The 13467-nt window shown below is 51.1% G+C and overlaps 1 protein-coding gene across 2 annotated transcripts; it reads right to left on the bottom strand.

Moving 5' to 3' along the window:
• Positions 1–845: 845 nt before the first annotated feature.
• Positions 846–3557, bottom strand: CCDC70 (coiled-coil domain containing 70). 2 transcript variants are annotated; one of them, XM_012927220.3, is made up of 2 exons: positions 3269–3557; positions 846–1646 (listed from the first exon to the last, which is right to left on the bottom strand). In XM_012927220.3, exon 2 carries the CDS (start codon positions 1552–1554, stop codon positions 889–891), a length of 666 nt encoding a protein of 221 aa, XP_012782674.1. In that variant the 5' UTR covers positions 1555–1646; positions 3269–3557; the 3' UTR covers positions 846–888. The 2 variants fall into 2 exon arrangements, with proteins under 2 accessions (XP_012782674.1, XP_012782670.1); XM_012927216.3 differs by lacking the exon at positions 3269–3557 and adding an exon at positions 2467–2614.
• Between the last annotated feature and the right edge of the window lie 9910 nt (positions 3558–13467).

The raw sequence follows: 13467 nt of genomic DNA, 5'->3' as shown, positions 1-13467 counted from the left end.
ACTGGTGGGTCATCTGACTTTGTCTCTGGCAGGACCCCCCCACGCCTGTGGAGTCAGCTGCTTCTCCTGTACTGACGCCCTCCATTAGAGCACCCCCTGTTGGACAGACTTTGAGGGTGGGCCTGGCGTTCTCTGTGGGACTTGATGCTCAACCCCAGGTCTGGCACTCCTCATGATTATGGAAGCCTTAACCCGGGGCCCCTGGGGAGCTGGAATGGGTCTGTGACCAAGGATCATACTGTTCCCACAGCTCTGGGCTCCCATGCCTCTGAAACCCAGAGGCCTGGCAGGGCCTGGTGTCATCTAGACTTCACTGCTACAGGGTTGGGTGCCAGGAATGGTCTCCTAAATGAGGGAGCTTTGTAGAGTCCCTTGTTCTCACCATCTTTCCACCACCACCACAACCCACAGGGAGATCCCAAAGCCTTTTAAGGCTCCTCCAGGGTTGCTGCCATGATCAGTCAAGCGACTGTCTCCTGTGTCCCCCGTGGGCTCTCTACCTGGGTCATGTTAGGTGCAGCCTATAGGGTTCCAGTCCTAGCCCTTCCTTCCATTTTCTCTTAGCTGGGCCACATGCAGTCTCTGCTTCTCCAGGTCTCTGTGTGCCCATCTGTATAAGGGTTCACATGCAGAGAACCACAGTGACTATGCAGGTGCTCGACCAGGGTAGGGACTCAACCCAACCCTGACCCATCCACCCACTGACCGACAGTGGGGAACCACAGCAGCCCACCTCCCTTGAAGAGTTAGTTTCTCTAGGCTCTTCTCAAGACTTTATTAGATTGTTCCAAGCAAGGAGCCCAGCGCCTGTCTACCCTGCCGGTGCGTGGGGCCACCCCGGGCTTTAGGGCCAGCCGGAAGGATGTGTGTGCTCCAGCTCTGTCCCTGCTATGCCCTTGCCCTAGAGATCTTGAACAATCGTTGCCCAGCATTGCCGTCGGGAAGCTCCTCACCCAGCACCTGCGCGCCGGCCCCCTGGCCACCACCTTCCACCCAGAAGGCCCTTTCTTGCTCCCACAGCGCGTTCTCCTCCTCCCAGAGGGATTTCTTGTCTTCCCAGAGGGCTTTCTCCTCCTCCAGTAGCTCTCTCTCCTCCACCCACAGTGCCTTCTCCTCCTCCCATAGGGCCTTATCCTCCTGAAGCAAGTTCCGGTCTCTTTCCCATAAGGCATTTTCCTCTTTCCAGAAGACCTTGTCCTCCTTCCAGAAAGTGTGATACTTTCTCCAAAAGGTCTTCTCCTCTTCCCGGAAAGAGTTCTCCATTTCCCAGAAGTTCTTCTCTTCTTTCCAGAAGGTTTTCTCCTCTTCCCAGAAAGGTTTCTCCTCTTCCCAGAAGCCCAAGATTTGACCCTGGAAAGCACGGATCTTGCCCCGGAAACTCCACATCTGCTCCCTGAAGTCTTGAATTTTCTCATGGAACAGTTTCATTTCGGCCAGGAAAGCCTTTTCCTGCTGAAGCTTGTGGATTAGCTTCTTTCTGTGAACACTGGCAGAGGAGGCCGCCAGTGGGCAGAAGCGAGCAAGGCCCACCTTGCCCACCTTGAAGGGAAACATCTTCCTGATGAGCCAGAATGGAGAGGGCTAGGAGCGGGCAGCTGTGATGGAGGCCAAGGTTGTCGGCCAAGTCCAGGTTAGCTGGGCCAATCCTGTGGGACACCAGAGAGAAGACGGCTGTGAGTGTCATGTGTCAGGGGAGGACCTATCGTATCTCTCTTGGTGGTTACCCCTTTCCATCAATTCCCCAACCCCATGGTGTTAATAAGGGACAAGCTTTGGGCTGACCCAGCTTGGGGCACATGGGAGGGGCATTGGTTTCCTCTCTGTGCTTTCTGGCCCCGCTCAGAGCCCTCACCAAACCTCTGAGGGAGATTTTCTAGGCTTACCTTGTGGGAGCAGGGAGTGGGGAAGAAGGAAGACACTTAGCTGCTGTGTGTGTGTGTGTGTGTGTGTGTGTGTGTATTATTTAGGGAGATCCCAGGAGGTGTCAGGAACTACACGATGGCAGCTGGCTGCATTCCCACCCATAAGGTCAGAAAATCAGGAACCTGGGGGGTTCATCCTTGACACCTTCCTCATCCTCACCAAACTTCATCAACCATCAGACTCAGCAGCAAGGTCCTTAAGACTTCTAACCAGGCCCATACTGCATCTCTGGCCACAGCCAGTTCAGGCCAGGATGCCAGTAACCATCCACCTGATTGCCTGGCATTGATCTGACCCTTCCATCCACTCCTTACACTATAGCCCCGGGGAAGCTTCCCAGACTGTGTTTCATGACATCACTTCTGTTTTCAGACCTTTCAGACCCGGAAGCTCTGAGATTGGAGCCAAAGACCTTCACAAGGTCCTCTGCACCTGACGCCTGCTTGCCTCTCCCTGGACTTCCCCACTTAGTCTCCAGTCCACTCCAGATCTGAGCTTCCTAACAGACAACCAGGAGTTCCCTTGCCCCTTATTGCCCCTTACCTCTTCTTCCTGTTGTGTGCTGGAATTCCTGCCCATCCCCTCCCCAGTGGGAGCTACTCAGAGCCTGCAGACAAAGTTCCTCACCGTGTCCCCAAGGCTACTGTCTCTTCACATTCCTATTGTTACTTGTCAGCTTGACAAAATGGGTGTGGCCATATTTCCTTTGCTACCTCTTAGTAGGAAGCTAGGCACAGAGGGAGGATTTAGATAAGTTGGTTGAGCTGAATTTTGGAACTTTGATTTTCTACGTTGTATTATGGCTGTCTGGAGAGAACCTTCAAATCTCCCAAGCTCCCTTCCATGCCGTGTTGGTCTCTCTCCGGACAGCTTTGCTTACTCTTAGGTTAGTTCCTGTGGAGAACTCTGCAGCCTCAGCTAAGGAGTTACCTCCTCCAAGCAGCCTGTCCTAATCCCTTCACCCTGCCCCACCAGGAACACCTCATCTTGTGTCTCTGTATACAACACAACGTCCGGCACCCATAGCAGATGGTCAGAAGATGTCAATGGAATGGGTGGCAGGTTCCTGGTTTAGAATGTTGGGTAAAATTCATTGCCAGGTTCTCCTCCTCCAGTTTCTATTGTATTATCTTTGTGAAACAAATCAAGATGCCACCATATCAGACATGTGGATGTGTATTTTGGTACAAAGCATAATATAAAAGTGTAGATGTATATCTATTAGATATAAAAGCTTGCCTTAAAAAAACACCCCTCATCTTGTTGATGACTTTAAGACATGGAGCTTAATTGTTCAAGGGAAATGTCCTACCTGGCTTGCTGCTTAGAACCCACAGTTACTTACTGCTTAGTTGTCCCCCAGAGGGACAACAGTAGCCCTCCAGCAACAGGCAGCCATTGTCGGGTCAAATTCCCCCAGGGATGCTTTTTCACAGACTTATCCCACCACTGCACTGCTGCCAGTGACCACTTAAGACCCTCTTGATCCTGGCTCTCAGGAGGGGGAGGGCCCAGATGGGGCCCCAGACAACTTTAAGAGACAAAAGACTTAGGAAAGAAGAGAGTGCTGGGAAGCTTCAAGACCCTCAGCCATCTTCAGGCCTTGACGTCACTCAAAGGGTTGGGCTGTTGATGACTCACAAATGACTGTGACCTCAGATTCCATCTGGATTGTCTCTGTGAACCCTGGGGGTCACATGTCAGAGACTTCCTTTTTACCTATCAAATATCTCTGCTTGCCTTTGGCTGTTAGTTTTTGTTGTTATTTAAGGTTGAAAGAGAAAGAGAAAGATCATCCACCCTCTGTTTTACTATCAAAATGATGGGTTAGGCCAGGCCATAGCCAGGAGCCAGGAGCCAGGAACTCCATCTGGGTCCCAAGTGCATGAGCCATCGTTTGCTGCCCTCAAGGGTTCATATGAGCAGAAGCTGTACTGGCAATGGAAGAGGTCTCAAACCTAGGCAACCTGACAGGGGATGCAGGGATCCCTAACAGTGGCTTAGCCACTGTCACTGTGCCACTCCATCCAGTTCTCCCACAGCAGTGGCAGGGACCCATGCACTTGGGTCATCATCTAATGCTTTCTGCAGCTCACTATCTGGGACCAGGTACTGCTTGAATGAACTAAGTGATGGCAGGTTCAACAGCACAGTATTACGCTAATGCGTGGTGTGATGGAGGGGTAGGGCAGGGAGCGGGAGTACAAAACAGGTTGCTTTATGAAAACTTAGAGAGATCTCAGGACATATTATTAGTAAGAAGACCGGGGGCTTGGCACAGTAGCCTAGCAGCTAAGGTCCTAACCTTGTATGCACCAGGATCCCATATGGGCGCCAGTTCTGATCCTGGCGGACCTGCTTCCCATCCAACTCCCTGCTTGTGGCCTAGGAAAGCAGCAGAGGATGGTGCAAAGCCTTGGGACCCTGAACCCACGTGGGAAACCTGGAAGAGACTCCTGGCTTCAGATTGGCTCAGCTCCATTGTGGCCACTTGGGGAGTGAATCAGTGGTTGGAAGATCTTCCTCTCTGTCTCTCCTCCTCCCTGCATATCTGACTTTCCAATAAAAAAATAAAATAAATCTTTTTTAAAAGAAGAAGAGCAGATATAGATTGTACGTAAGGTAGCAAATAAAGAATATGTGTCTCAGAATTGGCCGATATTTGCCTAAAGAAATACTTGAAAAGCGCCATACGAATACGAATGCTTACCTAAGAACAAAACACTAGAGGGGCAAGAGAAGAAAAGAGATTCCTCTGTGAGTGCATTTCCAGAAAGTCTTAGTTTTAAAGCATCTGTTCTAAGAAACAGATCAAAAACTCTTTAAGTCAGAAAAAAAAAACAAACATGCACACAGCCTACATGCATTGTACGCAGTACCTATACAGAGGAAGGAAGTGACTTAAGGGTGCAATGCTTTGGATTCACAGACACCCTTTGGCTTACAGTGGCATCACCTCCAGATAAATCCACCATAAAACTGAAAATACCAGAAGTCAAAAAACACTATACACAGCTGACCTGCCACTCACAAGGCTTAGTTGTACAGCTCACTGCAGAGTTGAGTATTCCCCCTCAGGACTGAGGGGTTAGGCTGAAGCCAGTAACCTGGACCTTTATCCAGGTCTCCCGTGTGTACAGCAGGGGCCCAAACCCTTGGCCCAGCTTCCTCTGCTCTTCCTAGGTCATAAGCAGGGAGCTGGATCAGAACAGGAGCAATCAGGACATGAACAGGTGCCCATATGAGATTCCAGCAGGGCAGAGAACAGCTTTACCCATTATGCCATAGTGCCTGCCAGTCCCTAGATCTTAGTTTTGAATATTATTCCCTAGTAAGAGTAGTTAAGGCTCCACTGATGAAGGGCTACTTTTGGGTATAGAGAGTGGAATATAAATGAATTAGGGATAAATGTTTCCAGGAAATTAGGAAGATTTCATGTCAAAAGGAGGTAAGAGGGGCAAATGTTCGGCACGGGGGTTAGGACCTGGGTCACGTGCATCCCACATCAGGGTGCCAGGGTTCAAGTCCAGCTTGACCTTGCTTCTGAATTCAGCTTCCTATTTCAAACTCTGCAGGCAGCAGTTTTCCAGTGGGTTAGAGTCTGAGACCAAGGTCGAGGCCTGCGGACGAGGGTCTGCAGTTGGGCAATGTGTGCTTTAAAATATCTTTGAGATTGTCATGCACTGACTGCTGCACTTGGGTCACATAGCTGCTTCCTGATCATCTAGCACTGGCTGGCAAACAGCAGTATAGGATGCAGCTATCAGCGTTCCTGCCACATCAGTTCCTGTAATTTGACTCTGCTAGCATTTCAATAAAAGATTGAAGCAGCAAGCCTTCGACCTACTTCCTCAGAGAAGGGGCTTCCCTCTGGCCACCCACTTTCATTGTCTTTATCTTGTGTCTGTCCCATTTATCGTTTTCTCAATTGTAAACTCCCCCTTTTCCAATCCTGGCTGTGCCACTGCTGATGGTGGTAACGTGAGACAACTCTTCTTTTCAAAATACATGCATTTATTTGGAAGGCAGAGTTACAGAGAGGAGGGCAGGAAGACAGAAAGAGAGAGGGCTTCCATCCACTGGTTCACTCCCCAGATGGCTACAATGGGTGATGGAAGCTGGGCTGGCCCTAGGTCAGGAGACAGGAGCTTCTTCCAGGTCTCCCACGTGAGTGCAGGGGCTCAAGAACTTGGATCAGGCTCTGCTGCTTTCCCAGGCACATTAGCAGGAAGTTGGATCAGAAGTGGAGCAGTGGGGACTGGGACTGGCACTCAAATGGGATGTCGTGCCATCTCAGGCCAACTTTTTATTGATTAGAGGTACACAGAAAGCAGAGAACAGCCAAGGAAGCTTCCAGAAAAGATGTCTGGCATGAATACTATAAGCAGCTAAATATAAAAATGAAAATAGACACGAGACAGCTGAATATAATACCCTATGACCATTTTAAAGTTCATAGCAGCTGGTTGTGTATAAACTAAAATTGAGATGTCAATGAAATAGTCACAGGATGTGGTTAAGAACTTGCATTTTCTAACATATTGGCCACTTAATACCATGTCAATTAACTTCATGATGCTGTAAATTATTGTTGATGTTGTGTTGTGGCTTTTCATTGGAGGGGATGATATTCTGCCAGCTCTACTTTCAGACCAGGAATGGTCTGGAATCATGACTGGATATGAACTGTACTACTGTAACAATATGGAGGAATTCAATATGAGGGGAGGGCTTTTTGGAGGAGTTGGGGGAATCCCAGAGCCTATGAAACTGTGTCATAAAACAAACAAACAAACAAACAAAAAAAAACCCACTCCCCATGCAACCTTTCCCTTCTAGTCTTCTCCATTCCCAAATATGTGTCACCTGTGTTAGCGACCTCTTCATCTTTTAAGTAAGCGTTTAAAAAATGTATTTGAAAGGCAGGGAACACACCAGAGGAGAGAAACAAATAGAGAGTTGCCAGTCACTGGTTCACTCCTCAGAAACTTGCAATGGCTGCAGCCTGCCCGGGCCTGAGCTGGGAGCTCTGACGTGGGTGGCAGGAATCCAACCACCTGGGCCTTTGCAGCTGCCTCCCAGAAGCTGTACACGGGACACTGGGGTGTGGAGCCGAGCCAGGTGCCTTGGTGTGGGAGCCTGGTGTCCTAACCAGCAGGCTCAATGCTCACCCCTCCCTTCATTACTGCGTCTCGTGCCAGGAAGTCAGGAATATCCTCATTAGCTCACAGGCTCTTTAATTAAACTCAAGCGTATGCTCATCGACTCATCACTCTTTTGAACTGCAATTCCTTCTGGATGTATTGAAGATTACAAAATCATCCCTTTACTCATGAGTAGTATTTATTCAATCAATGCAGGAACTCACTTTGGCCCACAGTGCCACCCCTCCAGCGTGTCTAATAGTTTGTGCTCTGAATTCACCTTTCACTCGATTCTACCCTCATTCTCCTCCATGTGCTTTATTCACGCGGCAGTCAGCATATTGCCCCAGGGCAAGGGCTCTGGAACACGTGGTGTCCATTTCATTTGAATTCATCAGAGTGGAAAAAAGAAAAACAGAGTCATCACAACAGCTGGTGTTGTGGCACAGAGTCGCCACCTGCAGCCCTGGCATCTCATGGGGTGCTGCCCCACTTCCCAGTCCCTCTCCCCGCTGATGGGCTGGGAAATGCGGTGCAAGATGGCCCAAGTGCTTGGGTCCCTGCCACTCATGGGGGAGATCTGGAAATAGCTTCTAAGAAATTGTTTTCACATTTAGTAGCTATGTGGCCTTGAGTAGTCATCTAATCTCTCTGTGAAATGGGAAGATTATAAGCGTTGGTCTTGGAAAGCGTTTCTGACAACAGTTTTCTTCTGAACCCCAGGCAGGTAGCTGCTTCCCCTGTCTCCAGTTCATCTCTTGCGACCCCCAGCACTTACCCTCTCCATGTCAGCACCACCACGTCGTCATCTTCTTCTTTTTTCTCCCCAGGTCTTTTGTAACTAACTCTCCACAGGCAATCTTTTCTGTTCGTGGAGGATGCGACTCTAGGGATGCCTGCCTGTATTCCACATCAGAGTGCCTGGGTCTGAGTCTAGTCTCTGCTTTCAATTCCAGCTCCCTGCTAACGTGCACCCTGGCAGGCAGCGAGTGATGGCTCCCACAGGGGAGACCTGGCTGAAGTTCCCAGCTTCCAGCCCTGACCGTTGGCGGCATTCGGGGAATGGATCTGTGGATTGCAGATCTCTGTCTGTCTGTTATTTCCTCTCCTCCTTCCTCTTCCTCTCTCCCTTCCCCCTCCCTCTGATTCTCTGCCTCTGGCAAAGCCACTGCAAGCATTTTCTCCCTTGCCAGAAACTGACCCCTTCCTCTCAAGCTTTGTCCACCCTCCTTGGCTGAATCAGGCCACAAGGGCTCCGGTCCTTCTTCCTCCAGCCCCCGGCCCGCCTCTTTCACTGCTGCCTCCCAGAACCCACCCCCCAACAGGGAATCCCCAGGCGCTGGCCTCCCGCTCCCAAGCACTCACTTGCACAGGCTTGGCAGGAGGGCAGCCACAGGCCACAGAGTGGACTTGGTGGCTTCCCACACAGCCCTCGCGCCCACAGGTGCCCTCTGCTCCCACGGGGGCTGACTCAGTTCAACACTGGCAGAGGCAGGGCCGGCATCCACAATCAGAAGGGCAGAGTTGCTGGGAAAGACGTGTACAGCAGAGAGGAGCTGGGGCTAGCAAGTCACCGCCAAAATGAATTGATTAAAGGAAACAAATTCACAGAGGGTGGCCGACTGCCAGTGGGAGAGACAGGCAAGCCTGTGCCCAGTCCTTCAGTAAGCCTTTTTTTCTGGGCTTTTCAAATTGAGTGGGGTTTCCTCTTCTGAAAGTGACTGGAAAGGAATGCAGATGCCGGAGGGGGAACAATACAAGGTTCCACCGGTCTTCTGAAACCCTCTGGGGGACTGGGTCTGCTTACAGTCCCAGAGCTATAATGGGCAAGGAACTAGAACGGCTGGGGCTTGCGTCCTTGCTCCGGGGTCACCTGAGAGCTATGAAAGGGCAGGGAACCTTCCATTGTGTATACTTTGTGTCTGTTCCCAGAAACCAACTTTTCCCATAAAACAACAACAGCAACAACAACACCACCAGCAGGATGCCTTCACTGTCACCTGCTTACTCCGGTACCCACATCCACAGTGCTCACACAGGAAGCACAGCGAGTCTAAAATGCAGATTCCTGGCCCAAATTGTTGTGGAGAATCTGGCATGAAAGGCAAGACGAAGGCAACCTCGGTTCTTGTCTCACACCAAAGAAAAATTTTCAGGTGGACAATTTCAGCGAGCAAAGCAAGATTCTTTAATGTCAGAAACCTCCTGCCTCAGCATCAGGAAGGGGGCTCCACGAGAGGCAAGACCCAAGAAAATGGTAGAAGTGGTGTCTTTTAAGTAGAACTTGGCTGAGCAGAAACACAACTAACAATCAACATGAGGGCAGGAGCAAAACCCATCAGAAGGTCAGAAATTACAATCCTGTCTAACTTGCTCGTGATAAAGCAAAAAGCCATTGGGGCGTATGACTGGTAACTTCTCTGGATAAGCTAAAAGCTCAGATGGCTGGGAAGGCGCTTGAGTCTTCCTAAAGGCTCCTTTTGGGCCTTTTGTACATTTTTAAAGAGGATGCGACCAACAGGGAGGCGACCCTAACTCCCAATCAGCCCCTCAGCCACGCAAGCTGAGACCTACAGGTTCATAAGCCTAGGGAGGTGAGGCAGGAAGCTGAGTTTTAATCTCTGAGTCCCAGACACATAAAAATTTAACAGAGAACCCTGCTCCAAGATGCATACTTACTCAGGCCACTCAAGCCTCACAAGGTGGCGTTGTTGGGATGTTAGGAAGGTTCTTCCTCTGCCTCCCTATCCTTTCAGGGCCGCCTCTCACAACCTGTGTCCCGTATCCAGCACCCTCCCTCTGGCCCTCTTCCACCTGTGGTCCCAGCCAACAGGAGAACCCCAAGGCGGAGGAGGATTAGCGCAAGCCGCCTTCCGATGGAGCTGCTGCCCCCTGGCGGCCCAGGCCGAGTGGTGCATCGAGGCGTCGAGCGCACAGGGCAGTGGGGCAGCCGGCCGTGCGCCCCTCCGGCAGCAGCCTAAAGATGCAATGTGGCGGTCTTCATCAAGTCCAAAGTGGGTTTGTTCACGGAGAGAATGATCGTAAGCAGCCAAGTCGTCTCAACCGCAGGTTGCGGTCCTCTCCGCCAGTCTTCCCGCCTGGGACTGCGCGCAGGTGGTACTGACTGCTCCCTGGAAGTCAGGCGGAGCTCACAGGACGCAAGGGTTTTGTTTCAGACGACCAGGTACGCGGCCCCGGCAGCAGCAGGAATCCCTCCAGCACACCCTATGGTTGCGGTAATCTTGGCTGAACTCCGCGCAGAGGACTTTTGGACGCGTAGAGCACAGGTTACAGAACCTCAGATGCAACAGGACGGCGCCCGGGGGGTCTAGAACAACTCTGCAAACCAGTCAGCCCTTGGAACCGGTCGCTGTATCACGTCCAGTGCCGTTTTAAGCCCAGCTACAGCTTAGGGCTTTCCCTCACGCCTCGTTTAAGAATCAACAGTTGGCATACCCCCAGTCTGCTCGCTGATAAAACCACGTCCACCCGGGTGATGCTGGAGCTTTGGGGCTGAACATAAGACAGGGAATGTTAGGCCTAGAAGAGTTTCTTCCACGCAGTGCTGTGGAAGTTTGGGGGCAGGTGACGTTTGATTGGGGAGCCTGCCCCATTCCTGGAAAGATATTTTAGCAGTATGTCAGATCTCTAGTGTGAGCAGCCCCCACTGCACTCAGGAGGATACCAAGGGTTTGGGGGCATTGTCCCCTAGGGGCACAAGTCATTCCTGGTTGAGCATCATGGAGAGGCAGCACTTGGACGCACCACTGGCAGTTGTAATCGGCTCAATTCCATTGTGCCCATTTGATCACTCATCTTCTAGGAAAGAACACAGCAGAGGCTGTTGGCACTATGGGCCCTGATCCATCCATCAAAGAGGCAGGAAAGGCTTGTCCGTGCCCACACACCCCACCCGGCCACCTGGAAGAGCCTTCTGGAACGGCCCTGGGCCCCTGTGCAGCCCTGGCTGTTACAGTCACCTTCTCCATGTGTGCAAGCGTTCTCTCTGGCAAGTGGCTCTGTTGGGGGTGTTAATCCTTTCTTTCCTGTATTACCAAAATCCTACCTACCCATCCATGGCTGTGCCAGCAGTAGCTTCTCTTTGAAGCCTTTCTTGGTTTCCTGCTCTGGGAGTCTTTAGTGGTCCCTTCCACGCACTGCCTGGTGGTGTCCATTAGGTACACATCTTGTCTGCCTGATGAGGCCAGGAGGCTGCTCATGATACAGCTCCCTAAACCTTTGTTGTACACAACAATGGATGGATGAATATCTATAAAGGATTCATTCTTGTTCAAAGCCGGTTAGATACTAAAAACAAAACAATAATGCTGACACTTGCGCCTTGCTGTGGAGCAGACAGGGGCAGCAGAGAGAGGGCGAAGAGGGACACATATGAAAAGGAAGACAAAGATGCAAAGGTTGGATGTTCCAGCAGAGACCAGAAGTTGCCTGGGTGAGGCAGGCTGCAGCTCCTTCACAGGTACAGGAAGTGGAGGTGGTCAGTTCCAGAGAATGAGGAGCTCATTTGCAGCCATGAGCAAGAATCCAGAGCCTGTGAGCCGAAGTTATCCTGAGAGGTGCCGTCCAATGCTCTTTGCTTCCACATTCTTCCGCAAATCAGGTGTCCCCTGGTCTGGGCCCTTGGCATGAAGAATGATTCGGTTCCCAGGTTCCGATTCCCCTCGCCTCTCCCAATTGCTCTTGTTGTGAATTCTTTCCTTCACTGGGCCTCTCAGTTGACCTCAGCTCGTGTAAATCAAATTGACAGACAGAAACCTGGGTTGTCTGGGTCAGAATGTGGCACTCAGAGCCTCACTGGGATGGGTGCTTAGCCCACTTGAATGCAGAGCGGGTTTCCCAGTGCTGGGCACTGGGCTGCATGGTTGCCCTGGTGATGGCGGCATCACCAAGACGCCCAGCCTCTGCTTCAAGGAGATCTAACAACCGAGGCTTGGTGCACTGATCCCGGAGGGTCAGAGGGCCCAGGGAGAGGGGAAGACCTGCATCTCTGTGGCTGAGGTCTTCCCATGTGGACCCAGTGGTAAAGCAGCCCTCCTGCCAATGAGATTCAACAGCCTGGCTCATGTACCTATATTCTCTGGTCCCATGCAGCTGCCACTGTCCTCTCGGATGTCACTGACAAAGCACATGGTCAAAGGGTGATTTAACAGCATGAATAGGAGGAAGACTTCCTAGCTTCATGATGCTGTGCATCAGGAAGAGGTTTGTTAGTGTTAGTTCATTTTGCTACAACAAAAGACCTGAGGCTGGAGAGCTCACAGTTTCGGAAGCTGGAAGTTCCAGATGGTGTGGCTTCATATCAGGCCCCAGTCACAGCTTGGTGGAGGACTATAAAGCAAAACAGGAATTGCTTCCCAGAGCAGGTGCCTCCCATCAGGCATCACACCTTTTCATTTGAAAGGCAGAGTTACAGAAAGAGAGAGAGAGAGAGAGAGAGCTCTTCCATCCTCTGGTTCACTCACCGAATAATCCAATGATTTGAACCATAAGCAAGGAGCTGGATCAGAAGTGCGGCAGCTGGGATGCAAATCAATGCCCAGCACTTGTTAAAGGTCCCCGCACGGCCACCTCATTGGGATCCCAGCTTCCAGCATGTGAACTTTTTGGGACACACCCAACCAGATCCCAGCCACATCCCAATCAAAGCATCACTTTGTATGACAAGCTTGAGGACACATAACTGAATCAATGGAAGGGGAAGAGACTTGGCAAAGACACTTTTTAAAGCAATAAAGTGAGTTGTCCTTGACTTTTCTCCAGGAAAGAGAAGAACCATCTGCCCCGGCGGGGCATTCCAGGAGGCCCTTGGTGAATGCCGGTGGCTTCTGGCATCTGGGCTGGTGCAGAGCAGCAGTGTAAGAGCTGCTTTTTACTAAGACTTGGAGGGGTGATGTGGGAAACCTTGGCCTTAGCACCAGTGGCACCTTCCTAGAACACAGCGCTCTCAGAAATGCACGCCTTGGCTCCTGGCCACCCTGTGTGCAAGCCCCAAGGAAACAGCAACCTCTCCTCAGCTGGTGACTCGAGGAGGCCAGGCTTCCCCGGATGCAGGCAGGAGCTGTAGGGAGAAGGAAGGCAAAGAGTCTGAGGGTTGCTAACCTGCTCTTCTCCTTCAGCCTGCGTCATGTTCCCACTCCTCACTTCTTTGGCCCTGTTGCATCCAGGGCCCTCACAGATCAGCCAGGATGGGGCGTGGCACGACTTCACCCTATGTGTGTCTGTTGTGAGCACTATAGAAAGTGTTGATCATGCTAGGGTCACATACGGACACGCTACTGTTTTTTTCTGTTCAGGGAGTGAATACTTGTCTAACCGGCTTCATAATCCATAAGTATTAAGTAGAGTGGAGGTAGTGGGGAGGGGAAGTGGGGACAACATG

Source organism: Ochotona princeps, chromosome 12 (genome assembly GCF_030435755.1).
Source record: "Ochotona princeps isolate mOchPri1 chromosome 12, mOchPri1.hap1, whole genome shotgun sequence".
Lineage (NCBI taxonomy): Eukaryota > Metazoa > Chordata > Mammalia > Lagomorpha > Ochotonidae > Ochotona > Ochotona princeps.
Note: the sequence above shows the minus strand (reverse complement) of the source record. Positions and strands in the feature narration are given on the sequence as shown.

Coding starts and splice junctions, on each gene's coding strand:
- CCDC70 (XM_012927220.3), bottom strand. CDS start 1,554: ATGTTTCCCTTCAAGGTGGGCAAGGTGGGCCTTGCTCGCTTCTGCCCA.